Source organism: Podospora pseudocomata (genome assembly GCF_035222375.1).
Source record: "Podospora pseudocomata strain CBS 415.72m chromosome 2 map unlocalized CBS415.72m_2, whole genome shotgun sequence".
Classification (NCBI taxonomy): domain Eukaryota; kingdom Fungi; phylum Ascomycota; class Sordariomycetes; order Sordariales; family Podosporaceae; genus Podospora; species Podospora pseudocomata.
In genome coordinates this window covers 190,862-214,041 of record NW_026946365.1, presented here as the reverse complement: position 1 = coordinate 214,041, position 23,180 = coordinate 190,862, and the positions used below count along the sequence as shown (strand labels likewise).

The window sequence follows — 23,180 nt, the reverse complement described above, 5'->3', positions numbered from 1 at the left end:
ATCTTCGACGGGACACAACACACCACAGAACCGAGACAGCCCATGCGGGATGATGTCGAGGGTGCCAGAGGAATGCCATCTTGGGCCCGGGGTCGGTACTTGGGCCGTATTGCATGTCGATCAGATGTCCTATTTTAATTATCCGTAATTCCCCTCCAGTTCTAGCCAGCAAACGTCGCTATCGACCGTCTATTGTGCAGAAGCCGCCATCGACAACCGACCAGCAGCAGCCATGGACGCTGCCAACTTGGCTGAGAAAAAAGAGTTGAAGGCAAGTAGAGCATCCATCTCTCTTGCGTTTGACGACGTGAAAGCTGACAGCTCCCGCAGCAAGCATTTGTCCTTGCAACGCTCATCTCGACCATTGCAGGCACATTCATCACAGGCATCAACCTCTACGACCGCTTGGTCGAGCAGCGCCGGCAGAGGAAGCGGGACAAGGGCCAAAACAAACGAATCAAGGAGCTCGAGGCGCGTTTGAACACGGCCGAGGAAGAGAGGACGAAACTGAAGGACGAGCAAGGCAAACAGGGTCAGAGAAAGAGAGCAAAGGGTGGCGGTTCCGCGTCTGATTCCGATGCGGATGATGACCACGACCGAGACGATGATGGCGCCCGCCATCTTCGACGCTCTCTTCAGCACGGCGGCCCAAGTATCCAGCGAGAGTACGACCGCTTCTACAATACGATGGGACAAAAGTTTGCCCGGGGTGACCGTAAGACCTCCAGTCCCGCTCTACCTTTCCCCAGGAACGACGTGCTGACTGTTGGCTTTCCTGACCAGTGGTCGCCCAAACCCAGCTGCAGAGCCAAATCATAGTACTCCAGAGCACAGTGATCAAGCTCTTGGAGGAAGCCCTGCTTACTGGCCAACCGCCAGATCTGAGCAGGCTGTACAACACATCCGAGTTTGCGCGCGAGGGCAGCATTCGCGCCCTCCAAGACCAGTATCAGCGTTTCCTCCAGTCCGCCCCGATCCCGAGACGAGGGCCAAGGCCCGGAGCGCCCATCCGCCGTACGTCCTCCACGCCCTCTCTTCGAGGAGATGCAGCAAGTGAGGCTGGCTGGGACCATCCACCTGTACGAAAAGCACTCCCTCCTGCAGCAGCCGCCAGTCTGTATCATGACGACATCCGGAGCGGCACCAACAGAAAAGGCCCTCTGTTCTGCCCATATGCGGTAGACTTGCAGCACAGCCCGTCTCCCACACTGGTCCACGTCACCTGCCCGGCGTGCGGTACCCTGCTAGAGAATCCCCCGGCGGGCCGAGATGAGAGAGAGGGGTGTCAATCCTCCTGGCGAATCGAAAAGGAGGTGGTTATCCGAGACCGGGATCGGGACTGGGAACGTCGAGGAAGATCATCTTCACGTGGAAGCCGCTACGGCGACAAAGACGAAAAGGTCGATACTAAGTCCTTCATATTGACCCCGCGGTTTGTGGCAAAGTGTCATCGTCCAGATTCAGGGTACGCCTGTTACCTATGCCTGTGTCATCGCGATCGAGACACGTTGTGTAAAACCGAGGAGACATTGGTCAGCCATGTTGCCGGCAAGCACAGCATTGCCGAGTACAAGCAGGATCGAGACATCAAGGAGATGGCTCGCACGTTGCCCTATCGTTGAAAGCCCAAGACAAAAGTTTGGTGGGAGAAGAATGGGACAGAGAAGAGCTAACCATGTGCATGATCAATATTTATTAGATGGTTAATAGGTATGTGTGACGAAAATAACCCCAGCGTTGTCGTGTGGTTATGAGACAAGCAAAGGGAGGAAGGAGAAAAAAAGATTTGTAGAAAGCGAAACAAAATGCTCGACGCCATTCCATGTATCATTTTGGCTTATTTTGTCATGACCAGACCATTTCCAACCCCCGACACTTCCTCGCCCCGCCGTTTTTCCTTCATACACAAATTCAAGACGCCCCTTACTCTGCCTACACAGCCTACACGGCCTCCACGCTCACCGTTTTGTGGCCATTCTTTTCCGAGTGCACTTTTCCTTGTGCAATCGCCTCTTCCTTGGCTCGTTTGCTGTGAAAGGTGGCCAGGACCTTGTGGTTGACGGCCTCGTGGATCTTTTCTTCGGGACGGTTCATCCACACGGGCCAGCCCGAGTGGGACAGGGGCCACAGGACGTGGTTGTCCTTGGATTCTATCCACTCGTAGCTGGGGCGGACGGGACGGCTGGCAATCACGTCCATCTCGGCGGCCACCTGAGCAGCATAGGCCTCGAGGGGTAGGTCGTTGACGTCCTGGCCAAAAGGGTTTTCGATTTCGCGACCGATGAACAGAATGCCCAGGATGATATACGCCGCGGCAACTGTGGCGGGAATCGTGATCCACTCCAGCACCTTGACGAGCTGGAAGGGCAGCAGCAGGATGTACACCCATGTGATTTGGGCGATGGCGATCGAGTAGGCAATGGGGAGCGGCGTGGTGAGCACTCTTTCCGTGCCCACAAGCACGTCGTTGAGCGACATGATGTTGTTGTAGGCCATGGTCTGGTGCATGGTGACGGGCAGGCGGCCGCTGAGGGCGAGCTCGTCGGTGAAGGAGGCAAGGTACGACAGAATCTCGAGGGGGAGGTTGCCCAGGGGGACGGCAGCCTTCTTAAGGGATTTGCGTGGGTTGCTTTCTGCAAACGACACTCCCAGGTACTCGCCCACGCTCTTGAAGAAACTCGGGCGCTTGAAGGTCCGGTGCGCATTTTCGGGGTCCTCCTCGGTGGCCACCTTGGCAAAGGTATCCAGGTGCGAAATGAGACTCGAGATGTCCTCGTAGCACGTGTATGGTTCGAAGCGCAGCTTGTGCTTAAGGGCAACAGCAAATGCCACCAAAAGATTCATAGCGGTACTGGTCGTCACGCCAACAGGTCAGCCCACATGCGCCTAGACTCTCCACGGCCTGGGGACTTACAGCTTCTCCAGGACTTCGCGTCTCTTCACCAGGTCCTTCTTCTCTTCGGGCACATCCTTGCGGCCAGAAGCGTGCACCCAGTAGATCCGACCCAAATTCTGGGTTGCCAGAATCAGCTGCGCCCAGTACTTTCTGCCTTCGTTGTAGCGCTCATAGGCCGTGGAGCTGCGGAATGACAAGCTCAGACCGACGACAAAACCGAGGACGGTGAGCAGAATGCTGTTTATGCCGACTATGGGAAAGACATTGCGTTAGTTGTGCGCACGGTGGCAAACAAAGCAAAGGCAACAGGGACCTACGCATGTACACCTTCATACTAAGGATGGTGATGAGAGACGCCCAGGCGCCAATAGCGAGCAAGGGCAGAATCATCTTGGGCAGGATGCTGCCATGCATCTGGAGGAAGATGGGCCATTTGGAGTGTTTCTGGATATCGCGTGGACCTGTCTGCAGAGCAGTATCAGCACCTGGGTTCATCCAGCCATTCCGTCGCCACAGCCAAGGGACCGACCGGTCAGGAGGAACTCACAAAGTAATCATCAATATCCAACGATGTGTTCTTGCGACTGAAGGGATTTGGGGTGAAGAGCCGGGGCGAGGTGAGCGAAGCAATGTCCTCTATCACGGGGCTGTGGGTGCTGATGCGCTTTGGTCTTGTTTCGCTGTGAAGACCGCCTTGGCTGTGGCCGGCAGCCCCTCCAGCTTCAGCTACAGGACCAGCCGGGGCGCCGGCAGCAGGGCCATCGTCGGACATGGCGGGTGGATTTGGAGTTTCAGTTGGATGGCCACAACGGGAGAAAGATCGGTCGTGAGCGAGAGGGTGTGAGTGTGTCTTTGATGGCTAGATCACAGAGGCTAAGGAGCTACGAGAAGGGCGAGGAGGGAGAAAGCCAAAGCAAAGGAGAAGAAGACAAGAAAGAAAGAAAAGGAAGAGAAGGGAGAGAGGAAAGGGAAAAAAATGGAGGGAGGAGGGGGGTGTAAGGAGGCGATCGGGGACGGAGATAGGTAGGTAGGATACGAGATCTTACAGACAGACAAGACGAGACGAGACGGGATGTCAATTGGCAATTGCTCTCATCAACCAATGTCAGGAATCATCAATCTCAACCCATCAATTGGCGGCAGGCACTGCTGCACTTGCTGATGCTGGGCCGCGCAGGGGTTGAGCTGACGGTGGCAGTGTCCCGTGTGTTCTGGACCGTCTGAAGCTTTCTGAAACCGCGTTGATCCATACCACCTCCCCCTGTTGGCGCGCGCACAAGGGAGCGCTTGGACCAGCAGCTTCCCAATGCGGAAAGCCCTGGACACGTGTCGGCATCTTTCAGGTGCTGCAACATGATCTGTTCAGGTACCTGAGGTGCGGCTGTCTGACAAGTCCGACGCAGGCTTTTTAATTCACCTACACTACACTACGTGCCTCTCTTGCTTTGGGGAGGGAGGGGAGGCACGGGATGTGTGTGGAAAGCCAAGCATAGCCCTACGCTTTGCGTCCAACCCAAATCCCATGATCTGCCGGCATGACCCAGACACACCAGACGGGACGAACTCTCGATTTCCAGGACTGCAAAGCTTGTTTCAGATGCACGTTTTACCCGCCAAGCACCATCCTTCAGAACTTGGAACTTGGCGATCCCCACAAGCAGCCTTGCCCCTGAACCCCTTTACACTACACTACACTACAAATAAATGTACGCATCACGAAGCAAAAGCTGGACATTTCTTTACTATTATCCGGTACTCTGTACATCAGTACTGAAAACGCCACCGCGCGTCGTCGTCGCCGTCCCAGTCCCCGTGCAGCTCGCCCACCTCCTTGACCTCGGCCGTGATGCCATCCCGCCTGGTGTTTTCCTTCTTCAAAATCAAGTACAGAATCAGCGACACAATGATGTTTCCTGCCAAGTAGCCCAGCGCAAAGCTGTGCCCGACAATGTACCGGGGCCCGTCGTTTTGCCGGTAGAGCTGTGTTCCTAGCACAGCACCCAAGTTTCCAATGCTGATCTGCATACCGTTGGCGACTGCTCGTTTTGTCTGGCCCGAGACGTTGATGGCCGGCCACGACAGCGCCAAGGCCGTCGCTGGGTAGATACCTCCGGCGGCAAAGAAGGTTCCCGTATATGAGAGCCCTGGCCGGCTCTTGGGGTCCGTGTTGGCCAGCAGGATAATGTAGCCTATCATGGCAAACGATGCCGAGCAGATGAGCGGAATGGCGCGTTGCCCGTACTTTTCGGAAAAGGTTGCCACCGTCAGGGTTGTGAAGAAGGCGAAAGCATAAGGGGGGATGGTCAAGAGCTGGGCGTTGGCTGCAGTGTAGCCGAGATCTCTGATGATGGAGGGCTAACGAGCAAGAGAGGCCGGCCTTTGTCAGCATTCCAACACTGGCATTTGACAGCAGCAGGCGGTTTCAAGTTTGACGCACCAAGAAAAGAGAGAAGGTGTAGAGAGGCAGGCTCATGGTGTGGAAACTGAGGCCGTAGAGCCAACACTTTGGGTCCTTGAGCGCCTTGTAAACGTTGCCCCATGTGAAACGCTCGTCATGGGTGGCATCGCTGTCAGCAGCAAGACGGTTCCGGATGAAACTCCGTTCCTTAGCTGTCAGGAACTCGGCCGTGTCTGGGTAGTTGTAGATGAACCAATACGCAAACACGGCAACCACGACGGTAGCAATGCCCTCCTGCTCATCGACTTAGTGTCAGTTCACTGCCATCACCGATGAGCCACGAGGCACACGCGGCCACTTGTTGGTCGACTTACGAGAATAAAGATCCATCGCCAGCCGTTTTCCCACACAATCCCTCGCATGTGTCCGATGCCATAGGCGAGAATTCCACCAAACGAACCGGCAAGCGCCGCGGCACTGAAGAAAAGTGAGATGCGAAATTGTCTCTCCCGTCGCTTATACCACATTGAAAAGTAGTACACCACGCCGGGGAAGAGACCAGACTCTGTGACGCCCAAGAAAAAGCGGGCAATGAAAAAGCCTGTCAAGTCTTGAACAATGCCCATCAGCGTGGCCACGATGCCCCACAGAATGGTCAGGGTTGGCAACCAAAACCTAGGGGTGGTCCGCTTGAGGATGATGTTACATGGAACCTAGCAAACCAAGGCGCCGGCCAAGACCCGTTGTCAGTACAGAACCTCTTTAAGAGGCTACTAGATGCTGCTACTTACCTCGAAGATGACATAGCCTACGAAATACAACGTCAGGCCGGTGAGGTATTGATTTCCGGTCATGTGTAGGTCGCCCGTAAGGCCCTCGATCCTTGCGTTGCCAACATTGCTGCGGTCGAGAAAGGACAGCAGATACAGCACACCGACGGCGGGCAAGAGGCGCCAGTCGATCTTGCGCAAGAGTGACTTTTCGTCCACATCGCTGTGCTCGACATCGATGGATGGCGAGGCTGACAAGGGGTCTTGCTCGGCCTTCACTTTCCGAAGACTCTGGTCATCATGTTGGTCTGCCTGGTCAGCCGTAGGAGGCGCCGTTTGGGCATCTGCTGAGAGCTTGGCCGTCATGGTGATTGGGATGCTTGGGGAAGGTCGGACAGAGTCTCGGCGATTAAGGCACGTGTCTACGTATGTGCCCTGAGATGAGAAGACAAGCTCAAGAGGCAAAACATCGCACCTTTTTCAAGACATCACTCCTCTTTAATAGCCGTGAGCCTCCGTCGGGGACTCGGGCTCGTCTCAACCAGATATGGCTTGAATTCGTCAAAGGCGATCATTGTTCTGCATAGAGGATAAGAAAGGGTACCGGCCATCGTCTATCAGAGGCCAAAGCGCAGGACAAAAATCTGCAACCCCAGATACCCAACATCACTACGACAAGAGTCCAAGTCCATTGCCACATTTCCGCTAGAATGGCGACATATGCTATCCGCCTCTGTTATTGGTTAAAGGGGGGGCGCCTCCCCGCGCTGCCTTATGCATCTACAGGGGGTCTCGATCACGACATCGCAAGGCCCATTGTTACACTAGTATTCGAATGACGGCGGTAGCCACTGACATCACTAGTTCTTTCCGCTTAAGGGAATGCCGAGAAGGCTGAGCGAGGCAAATAGCACAATGCTCAAGACGGATGGATGACTGGGCACAGGAAATGGCGAGTTTGCTCCTTTGGTGGATGATATTGAATTTGAAACCCCCACGCTTATGCTGTATATATTATTCTTTGGGGACTAGGTGCCGTACTGGGTGCCTTGGGTGCCTTGGGTGCCTTAACATATGTTATAGCACACTGCCTACCCTTGGAGCTGGCTGGTCTGGTTAATTACGGGCTATTGATTAGGTCAGCATGGCAGCATAACACTAGAGAGATAGATGACCACAGGTCTTCTTATCTTATCAGCAAGCCAAGGTGGCCTGCACCATTCGGGCGTGCTTTGGCTCTCTCTTGCGAAGTAGAGTAGACGTCACCCAACAACAACAAAACAATGAGTTTCACGTCCAGTCTTGTACACGACTTCGTCAAGCGACTGGAACACGGCCAGCCAACTGAAAACACCACCCGCCATGCTGAGATTCCCTGGTTCGACATTGGTGACGCGTCGGACCGAGAGCTGCTTGTCACGCACAGCTCGCCATGCAGCTTCACCTTGGGCACTGGTGCCTCCATCTACACCGACGTGCTGATTCCCGCCCTCACCGCCGCCCGGCGCGAGGTGATTCTCGTGACTTGCTTCTGGGCCGGGTCAGCTACGCTCTCGGCCCTCCATGACGCTCTCGTCAAGCTGGCCGCCCACCGGCGTGCGCTCCTCAACGACGCCAGGTCCAGGGGCACCATTCCCACCCCACCCTTGCGAGTTCGCGTCTGCTTTTCATCACGGTCTCTACTGCAGAAGCTGCTGCATCCACAGTCACGAGATGGCTACATCTACCCGCCGTCGTCATGGCAAGCTGCCCTGGGCCTGCCAGACCCTGCTTTGTTGGAAAGCGCTGCTATTCAGCTCCAGGCCAAAAGTCTCTTCCTCCTGCCCTTCAGCGTGATGCACCCCAAGTTTGTCATTGTAGACAGGCAGCGTGCCTTTATCCCCAGCTGTAATGTCAGCTGGGAGCCTTGGCTCGAGGGTTGCGTCGAGGTGACAGGGCCGGCGGTCAACGGCCTCTTGTCATTTTATTCTCGGACCTGGGAGCCCGAGCACGGCGGTGTCCAGCCACCCCTTGAGCGGAACCACTTCCTTGAGCGGAACCACCTCCTCGAGCCACCGGCGTTCGATGTCCGGATGGCGGGGCTTGCCTTGGTCGCCAGCGCCGCCCACCGCCGCGCCGCCCTCCTCCCCGAATCTCCGTCGCCTATTCCAACTCTTCTGCTACCCTCGTCATGTCACCGGAACCCACATTTCCGTCCCTTTCCTTGGCAAAAGGACCCCAAACCCCCGGGCACGCCCCTCAACGTCGCACTACTTGCGCTTCTTGACGGGGCTCGGCGGTCCATCTACGTGCAGACACCGAATCTCACCTGTCAAGCGGTGCTCCGCGCTGTCTTGAGCGCTCTCCAGCGAGGAGTTGATGTTGACATTGTCACCAGCCGCAATCTCATGCTTCTGGAGCAGCTCGTGACGGCGGGCACCACAACTTCATGGTGCCTTCGGTCTCTGCTGCGCCGGTTCCGGAAGTTGGAGCGTTCAAAGCCAGAGTCTCTCCCCGCCGAGATGGAACTTGGCCATGTCCCCCTTGGAAGGCTACGCATCTCTTACTTCCGCCCCCGGCCGAGTCTCAAAATGCGCACACATACCAAAGAGGAAGAGCCAGTGCACTCTCATCTGAAGCTCATCATGGTGGATGACAAGTATACCGTGCTTGGTTCGGGCAATCTAGACCGTGCAAGCTGGTACACAAGTCAAGAGCTAGGCATACTCTTTCATAGCACCGATCTTGCCAACACCGTTGGCATTGAAGTTGACTGTGTGTTAGCGGACAGACTTGAGCTTGTTTTCGACTCGGCAGCACCTTGATGGTGAGAGCGCCTTGATCAAGGACCGGCCTATTGTTAGTCAGCAGCGGCAGCGCAGCGCAGCGGATAGACGGGATGCAAAGAGAGGATGCATTGCAAACCTCGTGCGAGTGCCGTCCCGGTATCTGGGAATGACCACTTTCGGCCGCGAGGGCATGGAAACCCAGACGAGCCGCCAAGTATGCAACGCTCTCAAGATCTCGGCAGGCTCGGCTAGTGCCATGGCACCGATGGCAGAGTCGCCTTGGTGGTAACGGCGGGTCAATCAGAGCACGACAATGCCGGAACATCGCAAGTCTGTTCCGCACCCCCACCCCCTGTCCCCCCATCCCCATCTTCCCCGCAGACGGAGGGCTCTGCGCTTCCCATCGTGGATATTCAGGAACGAGGCTTCCGAGATCTAGTCGATCCAACCTCAATCAAGTGCGATGGCCTGAACCCGGTTCCGCTTCGACGCGCCCTCTTGCTAACCTGGTTGGCGGAGATTTCAGAGGTTTCCCATAAACAACGCCTGACGCTTCTTCGGCTCTCGGTCCCATCCGTTCCTGGACTTGCTCCACCTCCACATTGGCAACCTGAGATGGCGCCCCGGATGACCACATCTCATGGCCCTTCTGCCGTGTTTTGTTTCTTTTCGGAGCCTGGACCGACGGGACCTTGCTTGGGTGGCGTCGCTCGGAGCGATCTTCCTCGTTGCCCAGCCCAGATGAGCTGGCCATGATGGTGGGCTGGTGCGTGTGTGGGTGTTTGTCGCCCGCGTAGGAGATTTTCCCTCCAGCTTCAGGATCGTGCTCCCGTCGATCCGAAATGGGTTCCCTTTGACCCCAAAGGCAGTTGTGTGTGTGTTGGATTGGCATAAAAGAGGGTGCTCCTCGCTGTTGATGGACTGTCTCTAGAGCTTTGGCAGCCCGCACCGCTCAGTCCATCAAAGTCAGAGTTCCCGCAACAGCTCCGTCCACCCATCGCAATGGCCAAGAGACTCCTTCTCACGGCTGCTCTGGCAGCCACCACGTTGGCAGCTCCTGTCATCGAGGAACGCCAAAACTGCGGCTCTGTCTGGTAACCACCCCCTTTCCTTTCCCAAGCAACGAATCTCGACCTAGCTTGTCCCCAGCCATGAACTCTGTGCTGACCACTTTTGCTTTACAGGAGCCAATGTGGCGGCCAAGGCTGGACCGGCGCGACCTGCTGCGCCTCGGGCAGCACTTGCGTTGCCCAGAACCAGTGGTATTCGCAGTGTCTTCCTGGCAGCCAGGTGACCACGACGGCGCAGGCCCCTTCTTCTACCCGCACCACCACCAGCAGCTCCAGCCGCCCGACTAGCTCTAGCATCTCGACCTCTGCTGTCAACGTGCCCACCACCACCACCAGCGCGGGGGCATCCGTGACGGTTCCTCCCGGTGGCGGTGCCTCGTCCACGGCTAGCTACTCGGGCAACCCCTTCCTGGGTGTCCAGCAGTGGGCCAACAGCTACTACTCGTCCGAGGTGCACACCCTGGCGATTCCCAGCCTCACCGGGCCCATGGCCACCAAGGCGGCCGCCGTGGCCAAGGTTCCCAGTTTCCAGTGGATGGACAGGAACGTGACGGTCGACACTCTCTTCTCCGGCACCCTGGCCGACATTCGTGCCGCCAACAGGGCCGGTGCCAACCCTCCCTACGCCGGCATCTTTGTCGTCTACGACCTCCCCGATCGTGACTGCGCTGCTGCCGCTTCCAACGGCGAGTGGGCCATCGCTGATGGCGGCGCTGCTAAGTACAAGGCTTACATTGACCGCATCCGTCACCATCTCGTCCAGTATTCCGACATCCGCACCATCCTTGTCATCGAGCCCGACTCGCTCGCCAACATGGTGACCAACATGAACGTGCCCAAGTGCCAGGGTGCCGCCAACACCTACAAGGAGCTCACAGTCTACGCCCTCAAGCAGCTGAACTTGCCCAACGTCGCCATGTACCTCGACGCCGGTCACGCCGGCTGGCTTGGCTGGCCAGCCAACATTGGCCCCGCTGCTGAGCTCTTTGCTGGCATCTACAAGGACGCTGGCAGGCCCACCTCTCTCCGCGGCCTCGCTACCAACGTTGCCAACTACAACGGCTGGAGCTTGTCGTCAGCTCCTTCGTACACCACCCCCAACCCCAACTTTGACGAGAAGCGCTTTGTCCAGGCCTTCAGCCCCCTCCTCATTGCTGCCGGCTTCCCCGCCCACTTCATTACTGACACTGGCCGTTCCGGAAAGCAGCCGACCGGCCAGCTCGAGTGGGGCCACTGGTGCAATGCCATCGGCACTGGCTTCGGCCCCCGCCCGACCACCGACACTGGACTCGACATTGAGGACGCCTTTGTCTGGATCAAGCCCGGTGGAGAGTGCGACGGCACCAGCGACACCACGGCTGCCCGCTATGATCACCACTGCGGCTTCGCCGATGCCCTCAAGCCTGCCCCCGAGGCTGGCCAGTGGTTCCAAGCCTACTTTGAGCAGCTCCTCACCAACGCCAACCCTCCTTTCTAAACTCGACTCCAAAGGGAGGAAGAGAGAGAGAGAGGGAGAGACAGCATGGCTCTGGACAAGCGGGATGAAGTGGAAGAAAGGCTTCTAGAGTTGTTGGTGGTTTAAATTTGAGGGAGAGTTCATGTTCTCGTTGTACATATTTAGTTACCTAGATACATGCATTGATATGTATATAGTCTCGTGCCCAGACAGCCCGAATGGGGCATGTCGGGCTGCTGGGAGATACCGAAATAGATTGTATATGCCTGTACTTGTCCGCACTGTGTGGTCCCTTTGTCGTGCTTGATAGCTTTGGTGCGTCGGTTTCCGGATCCGGCCACATAATCACGTGGTTCCTGCAACAAAGGACCCACTGCCATCGTGCCTCTCACATGTATCTTTGTAGTTCAAAGGTCTTGATAAACCCCAAGTTGTCAGGTAGTACGTAGCGGCGATTCAACAGCTCCAACACTGCCCACCTAGTTTCGCCACCGAGCAACCACGAAAATGCCGAAGACACCAAAAACGCCAACACCGACCGTGTCGCCGAAGACCCCTTACCAAAGGCCTAGAATTTCAAGAGGGGATTCTGTGAGTCCAACCAGTACCGGTACCGTAGCTTCTACGAGATGGGACACGATCGCGCAGGCAGCTATTGGATACTTCGAAACTCCCGCCCATCGGGACTCGTCTAAGCCAGGGGCTGCCACCAGGATGGGGCAAGAGATACAAACGAAACATCGTGACCCTTGTAACGAAGTACGACCAGGAGGCCAACCTCAACGTAACACCCGAAAAACTCGTAGTGAGGCGTGCCCTCGTGGCATTAAGCCACCAAGATGCGTACAAGTGGTCTGTTAACAACCCCCCAACGGAGGATCTGAAATATTTCTGGACGGACGAGGACTCGGGCCGTATTTTGGAAGGCGTTGTTTTCAAAAACGTGCATGAGGAGTACCAAGCCCTGCTGGAGAAGGTGCATCAAGAGAGGAGTAGGATTGCCGAGGACGTGGATGCTACGATCAGCCCCTCCCGCACACTCGCCCTGCTCGAGAAGAAGTTCCGGAAGATAACACATGATAGTCAGTAGCAGGTGCACACCGCCGTGGAAACCGTATTTGAAAATAGCACACTTGGGCTTGGACAGCTCTCGCTTGGGTCACCAGGCGGCAGCAAAACGGAAAAGCTGCAAAAACGAATCCATAAAACGACAGAAGAGGTCGAACGGTTGCGACAGGAGAATGAGAGACTACAGGATGTGATGGCGACCATGAACCCGGATTCATTTGAAAAGTATCGCGGCTATGCCATTGATGTCCGGACCCGCGCCGTCATCACGTTTATGAAAAACAAGACGAAGTATGGGTATACCGCCAATCCTAACGCTGAAGCGGCCCGGGTTGCCGTCAGAGACTGTATGGACCGGGTCCCAGAAGATGGCGCGCAAGAGATTGTCGTGCCGCAGCCGGTCTCCACAGGCACATCTGCCATCCGCGCAACGGCCTTATCTAGACGCTTTCATGGGGCCGACTTTCTCATGGACTGCGAAATTGTAGCTGACAAGCTGGCTCTGGATCGCCACGGCGAAGCAGCGCGTGATACTCTCAGTCCCGTATTAGTCTACCCCCCCCAACCCCCGAATGGGCCGGACTTCATAACGGTTTTCGGCATGAATACCACACCACGGCCCCCGGCGGATGAGAGGAGCTGGCAGATGGTGCACAATCAAGTCTTCAAAGCCCTAGAACCCGTGGAGGCCAGGTACATTCGTAAGTGAACTCGTGACCAAGATCTTATGCTGTACTTGCAAACAGAAACTAACATAATGCCCACACCACAGGTGAATGCTTGCACCATGGCCGCACCGACAAGAATCGAAAAGATCCAAATCGCATAGCGGCCCGAGAGAAGCTGATGAGTCATGCTAAATTCATTGACAAATATTTCAATGTCGCCGAATTCATTTGCTTCAACTTTAACACGGCGCACGGGCAAAACAGCTAGAGTCACACCGACCATTCATGGAGGGACAATTGGCACACCCTCAGAGGTGAGGTAACAGCCCAAATATTTGGAAGGCCCGCCGACAATAGGCGTCCTCTTTTCCATGACTACGTAAGATTGTTTGCGCGGACATGCCAGCTGTACAGTGAGTCCACTCGGTGTGTTGTGTTGTGTCGTCTCAGCTTGCTGATCGGCTTTTCCAGACTGGGGGGCTCAGACAGAAACGGAGTGGAATGGGGAAATGCAACAACTGGATCAGACCAGGTGGGACGTGCTCAGGTTTGCCTTTATGCTCTGGGTCCACCGGGACATACACGCCGGTAATCTTGCGACTTCCTATGTTATAGACCCGGCAACGAAGAATTTTGTCCGGAAGCTGCCAAAAGATGTAAAGACTATATCCTTTGGAACGAGTTCAACTGGATCATTCAACACGATAAATGGGTGCACGGTTTCCGCAACGATCCCAAGCCCAAAGCTGGGTGGCTTTCACAAGCGCGCCGTGATGCTTATATGTTCCTTCATCCTCGCCCGCTAGAACCTCCTAAAGGCTATGCACTTCCTCCCAAAAGTCAAAAATGGTATCAACAGCAACAAAAGGACCTGCAGACCTATTACAACGGCAAGGATCACTCAGCTCTCACACATCCTATAAACCCCCAGCCGCTACAAAACCCCCAACCGCTACAAATCCCTAGGTACCTACCTAACCCACTTAGGCAAATACCAACCTCAGCCGCACATCAACGTGTTCTTCAGCCGTCTCTTGGCAGCGGGGAGCCGACCTTGGGGTTTTTGTATTTGCCCGTTCTTGACTCTCATTCCACTCCATCACGCCGTACATGATGAGCGAGATGGACGGGCTGATACCTGCCGTGGCCAACTTGAGTGTGCAATCATCCCTTCGGAGGAAGCCGGTGAGGCCTGCGTCGAGCATCCCGCCGCCGCTGACTTTCTGTGCCGAGCTTGAGGGCTCGATGCCAACGACTCCACGGCCTCAAGCTAGTGGTGATTTCGATCAGGGCCTGATTCCGGTCGAGAGGGAACCGCCACCGGACCATGAGGGGTTGATACCTCTGCACGCTCCCCATTCAGCAGCAGTTTCCCATGCGGGCCCGCCATCTACCGCCGTCGGTGGAGGTCTTCCCTCGCCGTCCCAGACTCCTGGTACTCCGGGTGTTGTATACACACCTGCCGCCTACCCGTCATGGCCTCCGTCATACGCTTCCCACTATCCTCAACCCGCTCCGTTGGTCTCACCCACACACAGTCTTCCCACTCCGCCAGTCTCCAGCACCACATCACCCCCTCCCATACCTGGTATCCATTCGTCAGGCCAGAAACTCGGGGACTTTGCCAGCTCGGTATTCAGCAAAGAAACGGTCAAGTGGAGCAAGAAGACGGCAAGCCGCTTTGGCGGGGCCCTCAAAAACGCCGCCATGAGTGCTCATGACGCCGCGACAAAAGCCCAGGTGGCTGCGGTGCGGGCCGCTGAGCAGAGAAGACAGAGGCAGGCGGGCATTGTGGTCCCCCGGCAGACGACAAGCCCACAGCCGCTGTACACACCACAGTACTGGGCTTCTTCACACCACCACGCACAGAACACGGCATCCCACCAGCAGTCTGCTATCCCTTTTGTGCCGCCAGCGCGCCAAGATCAGAGCCAGAGCCAGAGCCAGAGCCAGAGCCCAGCCGCACTTGCTCCTGTCTCACAGGGCCAAACTCCGCACGTCTTTGCCTCCAACCAGACACCCTCTTCACCTCCACCACCGCTGGAAAAATTTCACTATCCTCAGATATCAGCTTCGCCCTTGTCTCTTCCCTCACACTCACAGCCGCACTACTCACTTCCCGGTCATCACCTTCAACAACACCAGCAGCACCAGCAGTACCAGCAGCACCAGCAGCACCAGCAGCAACATTACTTGCACCACCCCCAGCCTACGCCAACTGTTGCTTCGGTAGGGGGATCAGGTGGAGGAGGCTCATTTCTTCCGCCGCCTGCTCCCACCGGCCCCTCAGCTGGTTCATGGCAGCAGATCACAACCGCCGACCCTACCACACTGAATAAAGGCATCAACGCGCCCGGGTCTGGGGGAGGTAACAGCTCCACCCTCAAGACTGTCGGGACGGGCATGGCAGCGTTGGCTGCCGTGGGGGGGCTCACGAGACTGCTGATCGCCGCCAGCACGGGAGAGGACGTGGGCGAGATGGATTTTGGTAGCGGGGGTTGTGAGGAAGCCGTTGTTTCCCCAGACTCTGGAGAAAGCTGTGAAGCCCCGGGAGAACAAGGCGATGGGGCAGGTTACCCAGACACTTATGGCGACGCTTCCCACACCCTGACAAGCTCTTATGCCGATCATCAGGAGGCTTTGCAGGCCAATAATTTTGCCAACATGATCAATGCCCAGGCAAACGCCAATGCTCTGTCGTACGTCTCGGACACCACGACGACGTACGGCATGAGCTCGAGCAGCAACCTGGTCAGCGATCCTTACGGATATTCGCACTATATCTATACCCCGGACCCAGCGAGCTGTATTTGAATTTCTCTGTTTCCCCATTGTCTTGGGGGTTTTCATCATCAAATATGGTGTTTATTGCGACATTGTTGTCGGGTATTATGTTTGGTGTCTGCAAGGTGGCTTTCAAAATGCTTGCTGTCCACTGTCTCTTCCCTCCTTCTTTACTCATTCCTGGCTGTTTTCCCCTTCCGAATATGGTGATTGCTCATCTAATATTTCAATGTTTCATTTTGACGTTTATTTTCTGTTTAGGATAGTTGCAGACTAGGAGGTGCTCTCTGATTTTGAAATATACTCCTTGATACGCGATACGCAAGATATACACTTTATGCGCCTTCGTGTGTTATGTATGTGCGTGGGTTATTAACTCAAGCCAACGTTCTGTGCAGGCAAAAAGGCGAAAATGTGCCCTTCTCAAAGTGCATCTTTGCACCAAGGTGGCACGGAGCGGTCAATCCTAGAAGAATTTTGGATATAGGCTATCACAGGGTCTCTGATTTATTCTCCATCCTCGTGTGTGTGCTTTATCAACTGTCAACCTCAAGTTGTTTTCCAGCCATACCGAGCGTCTCTCGCCATCAAAGAGAGCCTTCCTTGATAGAAATTCGGTCGGTCTATTGAAACCTGAAATATGAAAACCAATCGGCAAAAGAAGTCTGCGACAAGGAAAAGAGGCAAGAAGGGAAGAAGCGATTGTACTGTACGGAGAGAACAACCGGTCAAAACCTCGGAAGACGACTTAATAAATACAATAAATATGACTAAGGTAAAGGAATGAATAGTCTGTGGCGTGGGGGGTTGGCTGAATGATACATAGAGAAAAAAGTTGATTGTGTACGTAGGAGACGTGTGGTTGATGAGGATAAATGCTTTTGGAGGCCTGGCCTTTGCTCGATCCATATTCTTTTTAGTTTGTTGTGGGTACAGATAGGGTAGCAAGCCTGCTCCCCGCCCCTCGGTGCTCTTCAATCTGACATCTTGACGTCGCCATCTACGCCCACCGGCCCCTGAACACCCATTGGGGAAGATGGCTGGGAGCTCTCGTTTTTGTTTTGGTTCTCGCACCATTCCTCAACAGCGTTCAGCGTCATGTTGAGGACTTCGGTGATTTGCGTCATAATCTGGAGAGACACCTTGGCCAGCGCCAAAGCCGAGTGTGCTCTGTGACGGATTGCTGCTGCTTCGTCGCCACCTTCCCTGGGCGCGTCAGGCCCTTCTTGCGACGCCATGAGCTTCCACTGCGCGGGCAAGCTTATCAGTCGACGAGCCACAAAGGCCTTGACGTTATCTGGCAGGGCACTCGCAGCGCATTTGTTGACCATGTCGACCGTCGCTGCGCTCGTCTTGGTTATGCCGTCAACGAGGGTCATGATGCGTGTCGAGAGCTCATTGTGACTGTGTTCGTCTTGGCCATCCATGGCAACATCTTCGCGATTTGCCGCGATGGAGCGATCATACTCCTCCACCGCCTTGGTCAGGCTCTCGAAGAAGTCAGTGATCCGCCCGTTGGTGTTGCTCAGCACCCCGATGAGAACCCGGAGACGCTTCTTGCTCTCATCCTGCATGGCAACGCGGAGACTGGACGTCGTAACCCACAGCTTATAGCTCCCAGACTCTTCATCCTGAGAGGTCGGCCCCCTCTGCTCGTCAGCCCTCTCGGTGTAGGCCGGCGACCTCTGGTCGTCATAGGCAGGCAACGTGTCGACCGTGCTGACCGAGGTGCGTCGATCCTTGGAACCTATGTCAAAATCGGCCATGACGCGGGCCGCGATGGCTGATTCTCTGTCCGTGTCCCCCTTCCGTCGCTTCACTCCCTGTCGCCCATCTTCCAGGTCGGACGGTGAGCGCTGCTTCCTGCCCGGCTTCTGCAGCCACCACCTGAGCCCGTGGCCGCCATATCTCCCTACAGTCTTGGCGACCGGCTTCACGACTCGGTCCTCTATGTACTCGGCATTCCTTCTGAGGACGGGCGAATAGTTTTTGGAGTTTGTATAGGCCGTATTGCAGACCGACGTGGCACTTTCTAGATATGACGCAACAGGGGCGATGCTGGGGTAAGATGTAGTGATCAATGACAGCAGGGGCTCCTGCTGTCTCTCGCTGGAGCTCTCCTGGGAGGTGGGCGTGCCCACTTGGTACGCCTCGGGAGTCCGGTTGCGCCGGCCGTCGCTGTCGTGGGGCATGGTGTCCACTTTTCCAGGTACCAGATCAAATTAGCTTCTAGACACTACACACACTGGCGTTGCCTTGACACATATTGAAGTACAAGATTCGGGCACATACCTGTTCGCAGGCGCCCCAGAGCCTCGGCGGCGGCACGCACCCCCGGGTCATCGAGGCTGACGCTGGTAGCCCTGTGGTGACTTGGTTTGTCGCTGGCCACGTCCGCGTTCATGAACGATTCGGAACCCTGCACGTGGCTCGGTGTGTAGTATGTGGTGAAGGGATTCAGGCTCGGCCAATGATTGATGGGGAGACTGGGAGAAGCGACCGTCTTGTTTGTGGTCGCGGGGATTGCTGTCGATGTGCTCGCCGTAGACAGGGGAGAATACGAAGACTCTGAGGCGGCAGACAGCGAGGGCAGGCGAGGAGTCTGCGCGCCAGTGACGGAGGAGAGTGACGGCAGAGTTTGCGCGGCCCCAATGGCAGGCTTCTCGTGCGGCGGCTGGATCGGGGCCAGCTCGGCAGTGTGGTGGGGGAAGGATCGCGAGGTTGGGTCGCCTGGATGGGAGATGGGCGGTAGCGGCAGGCTGTTTAGGTGGGACGAGTGCATCGTCAAAGTTGGTTCGTGGAGCGCCGCTGGCGTTGAGCGGCGCTCGTAGTCCGGATAGGAGGCAGCGGCACTTGCGTCTTGTGATTTTAGCTGCGAGGGTGTCGGGGACTGCGACGGGGGAGGCAGCACCAGCATGTGATCCATGTTGCCGGAGGTACCCTTCCCAGCAACGCGGGCCTGGGTGCACAACCGGGGGCTCCTACTGCAGAGGCTATAATTCAGCGGATCCGCTGCTAAGAGACCGTCGTCATTTGGAGGAGTCGCAGGGCTGAGGTTTTGCTGGATGGTTCAGAGAGACCAGACCGCGAATCAGCGCTCCGCCTGCTCGGGACCTGTTCGCTGGAGATGGAGCTTGGATCGTCGGTGTCAGATGCTACAAGCGCAGGGTAGTAATAGCTGGAGAGCTGGTGCTGGTTGGGGAGCGGACGTGCGGACGTGATGTGGGAGCAGGAGGGGAGGGGAGGAAGAGTAACAGATTGAAGAACGAAGCAATAATGGTCAAGCGACTGGGAGGGTTGGGGGAGGGGGGCCGATAATATGAATGAATGAATGAATAATCAAGCAATTCAAGCACGGGCAAAGAAGACCGGCATTAGCTGACCGGGGTTCGGGTTAGACACTTGGCAATTGGCGTCAGGCGACTGGTAGGTGTCCGCTAGGAAGAGAAGCCGCAAAAGGGCAGTAGGTAACACTAGGTGGTTTAGTGAAATAGTGAGTGATTGATTGGATGGATGGAAGGGGACGGATTGGGGGAGGGGCTTCTTTGCTTCTTGGAAAAGGGTTGAGGCGAGAGAGCGGGCAGGATTTTCGGCAACGCACCCTTCCTTCCCTCCATGTGAGCCTGGGGATTTGCACATGCTGCTCCCTCCCGCAGGCACGGGCACGGGTGCGCTACCTACAATCGTGCCTGAACCCACACTACTTGTCAGGCCTTCAAAATCGGCACTGGCCATCGCTTCCACCATGGTCAGGTCCGTTGATTCGCAAATTCCAGTTGATTCGTAAAATGCACTTTTGGCTGCAAATGTAGCACGTACGTCAAATCCATATTGAATTGTCACGGGCACTGAGAAGGCGCCTCGTGTGGACGTATCCTTCTCTATGCCTAGTAGTGGCATGCCTCCGTCCACAGTCCACGGGACATAGTGTAGGTAGGTACATAGAAATGAAAGAGAAAAGCCAGCCGAATAAGATACGAAAAAGAAGAAACAACCAAGACGTTGCCATTGCTCCACCAAACGTGGGTAAGGCGGGGTTCTGGTTCTGAGCTTCTCTCGAAGACGGCCTGTGCGACACAGACAGGGTGGCAGACACGCAGATAGCTTACGGAGTGTATTTTACTTTTACATACGGTACCGAACACACGTCATGTGCAGCCCGGCAGAAGCTTTACGCGCAGTCTTCATCAAATTTGCTGCTTTCAGATGTTCTGAGTGTAAAGAAGAAGGCCAGATAGTGAGGTGCACTCAGTGCCTGGCAAGGAACCTGTTTTCAGGTGGAAAAGCACGTGTCGGACTGAAGAGATGTAGAGCGGCTTTATCTTGGAGCCAGCTCTCGGCCCTGAACGCGCTCAGGTGCTTTGTCACAGACTTGCAGGAAAGGCTCCACTGTCCACCATCACATGCAAAATTCCTGACGGAATTCATTCATCAGGCCCAGACATCAGTCCTCCGCCATCCAGGGCTGTGTGGCTGTCTAGCTGTCCACGGTGCCACCCACTTTGATTGCCCAAAAGTTCACCTAGCTTTTTTTTTGTTGGGATTTCGGAGGGGTCCCTTGCATGGAGAGTGTACGTGGAAGGAGGCTCCGGGCGTGGTTATCCGGTCACCTCAAGATGTACTGTAGCATGTGAGAATTGGCAAGAGCCAAAAATGTCCGGTTCCTCTGACACCGGCCAAGCAGTAAGAGAGATACTCGGCCAGTTCTTATGGAACCGTTAGCGGAAAATCCTTCATCTCCGCGCCTCGAAATCGCATATTCATCCACGGCGGCACGGTTCGGAACTGACAGAATGCCGGTTCTTGTTGTGCGCATGATGATAGCACTGTCTAATGGGCGCGTTGAGGAAAGGAAAAGGAAGAGGAGAAAAAAACGCAGCGAGAATTTCTTTTGAGCAAAACCAATTGGTGGGGTAGCCGAAGGGCACTGACCACCTGTCGCTCCATGTCCATGAACCCCACCTTCAAAAGCATGCCCAGGTCCCACATAAAGCCAAGCCGGAAGCCTGGTTTTGCCTTTCACCGGTGGCAAGCCACAAGAACCTAGAAGGCACTTCCACACTGGCGCCACAGGCTTAAGCTTCAGAACCCTCCTGGCCAGCCTGGCCAGTGCACGCTCCACAATGGAGCAACGTCAGGGTTGTGGCCTGTGGCATCTCCTTGGTTGACAATAGCGACGGGACCTTCCAGGGTGTCTAGCAGCTGGCTGTTCAACGACACAACAACGCCTGCGACGACAAGATAGCGACGACAACACCGACGGCCATCACTCCATTGCTTTGGGTAATGAGAGTACTTGTAGCAACAACTACGATTCAATCCGCGTCCTAAAGTCTCTCAGCCCGACCGATCCCCCCCAATCGCTCTCGACGGGAGCTCCTGCGAAGCGTTCCCATCGCCATCCCCATACCGTCACTGTACCATGGCTTCAGCCATCTTCTTTCTCGACCTAAAGGGCAAAACCCTCCTCGCCCGAAACTATCGTGGAGATATACCCATGTCAGCCGTTGAAAAGTTCCCCATCCTCCTCAGCGAAGCCGAAGAAGAGTCGTCGGCCGTCCCCCCTTGTTTCTCCCACGAGGGTATCAACTACCTCTACATCAGACACAATAACCTCTATCTACTCGCCCTGACGAAACGAAACACCAATGCCGCCGAGATTCTCCTTTTTCTCCACAAGATTGTTGAGGTGTTTACCGAGTACTTCAAGGCGCTCGAGGAGGAGTCTATTCGAGACAACTTTGTCATTATATACGAGCTTCTCGACGAGATGATGGACTTTGGCTACCCCCAGACTACCGAGTCCAAGATTCTGCAAGAGTACATTACCCAGGAGTCGCACAAGCTCGAGATTCAGGCTCGTCCGCCCATTGCTGTCACCAACGCCGTGTCGTGGCGCTCCGAGGGTATCCGCTACCGCAAAAACGAGGTGTTTCTCGATGTTATTGAATCGCTCAACCTTCTCGTGTCAGCCAACGGCAATGTTTTGCGATCGGAAATTCTGGGTGCCATCAAGATGAAGTGTTACTTGTCTGGCATGCCCGAGCTGCGGCTGGGCCTCAACGATAAGGTCATGTTCGAAAACACGGGGCGGACGACGCGTGGCAAGGCCATTGAGATGGAGGATGTCAAATTCCACCAGTGTGTGCGTCTGTCGCGTTTCGAGAACGACCGCACCATCAGCTTCATCCCCCCTGACGGAGAATTTGAGCTCATGTCATATCGTCTCAACACCCAGGTCAAGCCGCTCATCTGGGTCGAGTGTGTTGTCGAGTCGCACAGTGGATCGCGAATAGAATACATGCTCAAAGCCAGGGCGCAATTCAAGCGCCGCAGTACGGCGAACAACGTCGAGATTATTGTTCCGGTGCCCGACGACGCCGATACACCACGCTTCCGAACCAACGTCGGATCGGTGCACTATGCGCCAGAGCAGAGTGCCATCGTCTGGAAGATCAAGCAGTTTGGTGGCGGCAAGGAGTTTCTCATGCGTGCCGAGCTCGGCCTACCCAGTGTGCGAGGTGACGACGAGCATGGCGGTGGTATGACGGGTGGCTTCGGCGGGAGCATGGGCGGCGTGGGAGCTCCTGGTAAGGGTGCCAAGCGACCCATTCAGGTCAAGTTCGAGATTCCCTACTTCACCACCAGCGGCATCCAAGTGCGCTACCTCAAGATCACAGAGCCCAAGGTATGTGCTTGCTCTGCCCTTGTTTGCGTTTTTGACCGTGTTCTCATTGACTCGTTCATTAGCTTCAATACCCATCACTCCCATGGGTGCGTTACATCACGCAATCGGGAGATATTGCTGTCAGACTACCAGACGCCGTGTGAGTCGGTCCTGTCGGGAGTCAACAGCACGACCTTTGACGTACAAGAGAGTTGGGTACTAGAAGCTACATGAGGAGGATCACAGCGGCCCGGTATGTGTCTGGCATTGGGTGATGGAGTGGGGGGCCACTTTGACCACTTAAATGGGATACGAATTTAATAATACTGGGCATTCTATTACGCTGAGTTTGCCTTTCTTTCAGTTGGGCAGCTTGAAGATGTATGCCAAAGCTTCCTTCCACGACATTGAAGGTTCATGGGCTGTTGGGAGTCCTCGCAAACGACAGGGATTTGTTGGCAAAAAAAGCCCAAGAGGCAACAAGTCAACCAAAGACAGCCACACCGGCTTGAGGCCGGTGACAGAGGGGGAATGTATTTTGGATCAACGCTTCCCTACCAATCAACCAACGTGATCCAAACTGCCGAAACTGTCTCCCCTCTCTTCATAACGTCCCTTCAACATTGATTGAAGTT

At 55.6% G+C, this 23,180-nt stretch overlaps 10 protein-coding genes across 10 annotated transcripts; 7 read left to right on the top strand and 3 right to left on the bottom strand.

Annotated features, from left to right (window-relative positions):
- Positions 1 to 232: 232 nt before the first annotated feature.
- Positions 233 to 1,622, top strand: QC762_001290 (uncharacterized protein; the record flags this gene model as incomplete). Its single annotated transcript, XM_062882950.1, has 3 exons — positions 233 to 271; positions 331 to 715; positions 784 to 1,622. The coding sequence occupies 3 exons, from the start codon at positions 233 to 235 to the stop codon at positions 1,620 to 1,622; spliced, it is 1,263 nt and encodes a 420-aa protein (XP_062746633.1).
- Positions 1,623 to 1,646: 24 nt separating this feature from the next.
- Positions 1,647 to 4,138, bottom strand: QC762_001280 (uncharacterized protein). The gene is made up of 4 exons (XM_062882949.1): positions 3,444 to 4,138; positions 3,214 to 3,361; positions 2,915 to 3,146; positions 1,647 to 2,851 (listed from the first exon to the last, which is right to left on the bottom strand). The coding sequence occupies exons 1-4, from the start codon at positions 3,666 to 3,668 to the stop codon at positions 1,942 to 1,944; spliced, it is 1,515 nt and encodes a 504-aa protein (XP_062746632.1). The 5' UTR covers positions 3,669 to 4,138; the 3' UTR covers positions 1,647 to 1,941.
- A 479-nt stretch (positions 4,139 to 4,617) lies between these two features.
- QC762_001270 (uncharacterized protein) lies at positions 4,618 to 6,641 on the bottom strand. The gene is made up of 4 exons (XM_062882947.1): positions 6,086 to 6,641; positions 5,669 to 6,007; positions 5,334 to 5,588; positions 4,618 to 5,251 (listed from the first exon to the last, which is right to left on the bottom strand). The coding sequence occupies exons 1-4, from the start codon at positions 6,428 to 6,430 to the stop codon at positions 4,661 to 4,663; spliced, it is 1,530 nt and encodes a 509-aa protein (XP_062746631.1). The 5' UTR covers positions 6,431 to 6,641; the 3' UTR covers positions 4,618 to 4,660.
- A 706-nt stretch (positions 6,642 to 7,347) lies between these two features.
- On the top strand, positions 7,348 to 8,868 carry QC762_001260 (uncharacterized protein; the record flags this gene model as incomplete). The annotated part of the gene is given in 2 exon segments (XM_062882944.1): positions 7,348 to 8,079; positions 8,098 to 8,868. 2 exon segments carry the CDS (start codon positions 7,348 to 7,350, stop codon positions 8,866 to 8,868), a joined length of 1,503 nt encoding a protein of 500 aa, XP_062746630.1.
- Positions 8,869 to 9,776: 908 nt separating this feature from the next.
- Positions 9,777 to 11,626, top strand: CEL6A (1,4-beta-D-glucan cellobiohydrolase cel6a). The gene is made up of 2 exons (XM_062882942.1): positions 9,777 to 9,926; positions 10,017 to 11,626. The coding sequence occupies exons 1-2, from the start codon at positions 9,835 to 9,837 to the stop codon at positions 11,377 to 11,379; spliced, it is 1,455 nt and encodes a 484-aa protein (XP_062746629.1). The 5' UTR covers positions 9,777 to 9,834; the 3' UTR covers positions 11,380 to 11,626.
- Positions 11,627 to 11,865: 239 nt separating this feature from the next.
- QC762_0030300 (uncharacterized protein) lies at positions 11,866 to 12,448 on the top strand (the record flags this gene model as incomplete). Its single annotated transcript, XM_062883224.1, has 2 exons — positions 11,866 to 11,949; positions 12,011 to 12,448. The coding sequence occupies 2 exons, from the start codon at positions 11,866 to 11,868 to the stop codon at positions 12,446 to 12,448; spliced, it is 522 nt and encodes a 173-aa protein (XP_062746628.1).
- Positions 12,449 to 12,619: 171 nt separating this feature from the next.
- Positions 12,620 to 13,960, top strand: QC762_0030290 (uncharacterized protein; the record flags this gene model as incomplete). The annotated part of the gene is made up of 3 exons (XM_062883223.1): positions 12,620 to 13,127; positions 13,199 to 13,507; positions 13,566 to 13,960. 2 exons carry the CDS (start codon positions 12,620 to 12,622, stop codon positions 13,360 to 13,362), a joined length of 672 nt encoding a protein of 223 aa, XP_062746627.1. The 3' UTR covers positions 13,363 to 13,507; positions 13,566 to 13,960.
- Positions 13,961 to 14,204: 244 nt separating this feature from the next.
- QC762_001230 (uncharacterized protein) lies at positions 14,205 to 15,908 on the top strand (the record flags this gene model as incomplete). The annotated part of the gene is made up of 1 exon (XM_062882941.1): positions 14,205 to 15,908. One exon carries the CDS (start codon positions 14,205 to 14,207, stop codon positions 15,906 to 15,908), a length of 1,704 nt encoding a protein of 567 aa, XP_062746626.1.
- Positions 15,909 to 16,102: 194 nt separating this feature from the next.
- Positions 16,103 to 19,451, bottom strand: OPI1 (transcriptional regulator opi1). The gene is made up of 2 exons (XM_062882939.1): positions 18,171 to 19,451; positions 16,103 to 18,078 (listed from the first exon to the last, which is right to left on the bottom strand). Exons 1-2 carry the CDS (start codon positions 18,802 to 18,804, stop codon positions 16,853 to 16,855), a joined length of 1,860 nt encoding a protein of 619 aa, XP_062746625.1. The 5' UTR covers positions 18,805 to 19,451; the 3' UTR covers positions 16,103 to 16,852.
- Positions 19,452 to 20,791: 1,340 nt separating this feature from the next.
- On the top strand, positions 20,792 to 22,709 carry apm1 (AP-1 adaptor complex mu subunit Apm1; the record flags this gene model as incomplete). Its single annotated transcript, XM_062882936.1, has 2 exons — positions 20,792 to 22,566; positions 22,629 to 22,709. Exons 1-2 carry the CDS (start codon positions 21,301 to 21,303, stop codon positions 22,707 to 22,709), a joined length of 1,347 nt encoding a protein of 448 aa, XP_062746624.1. The 5' UTR covers positions 20,792 to 21,300.
- Between the last annotated feature and the right edge of the window lie 471 nt (positions 22,710 to 23,180).

Coding starts and splice junctions, on each gene's coding strand:
- QC762_001280 (XM_062882949.1), bottom strand. CDS start 3,668: ATGTCCGACGATGGCCCTGCTGCCGGCGCCCCGGCTGGTCCTGTAGCT. Junction 3,362..3,443: donor TGGATATTGATGATTACTTT/GTGAGTTCCTCC, acceptor ACTGCTCTGCAG/ACAGGTCCACGCGATATCCA. Junction 2,852..2,914: donor CGCGAAGTCCTGGAGAAGCT/GTAAGTCCCCAG, acceptor CGTGACGACCAG/TACCGCTATGAATCTTTTGG.
- OPI1 (XM_062882939.1), bottom strand. CDS start 18,804: ATGGATCACATGCTGGTGCTGCCTCCCCCGTCGCAGTCCCCGACACCC. Junction 18,079..18,170: donor TCTGGGGCGCCTGCGAACAG/GTATGTGCCCGA, acceptor TACCTGGAAAAG/TGGACACCATGCCCCACGAC.
- CEL6A (XM_062882942.1), top strand. CDS start 9,835: ATGGCCAAGAGACTCCTTCTCACGGCTGCTCTGGCAGCCACCACGTTG. Junction 9,927..10,016: donor CAAAACTGCGGCTCTGTCTG/GTAACCACCCCC, acceptor TTTGCTTTACAG/GAGCCAATGTGGCGGCCAAG.
- QC762_001270 (XM_062882947.1), bottom strand. CDS start 6,430: ATGACGGCCAAGCTCTCAGCAGATGCCCAAACGGCGCCTCCTACGGCT. Junction 6,008..6,085: donor TAGGCTATGTCATCTTCGAG/GTAAGTAGCAGC, acceptor TTGGTTTGCTAG/GTTCCATGTAACATCATCCT. Junction 5,252..5,333: donor ACACCTTCTCTCTTTTCTTG/GTGCGTCAAACT, acceptor CTTGCTCGTTAG/CCCTCCATCATCAGAGATCT.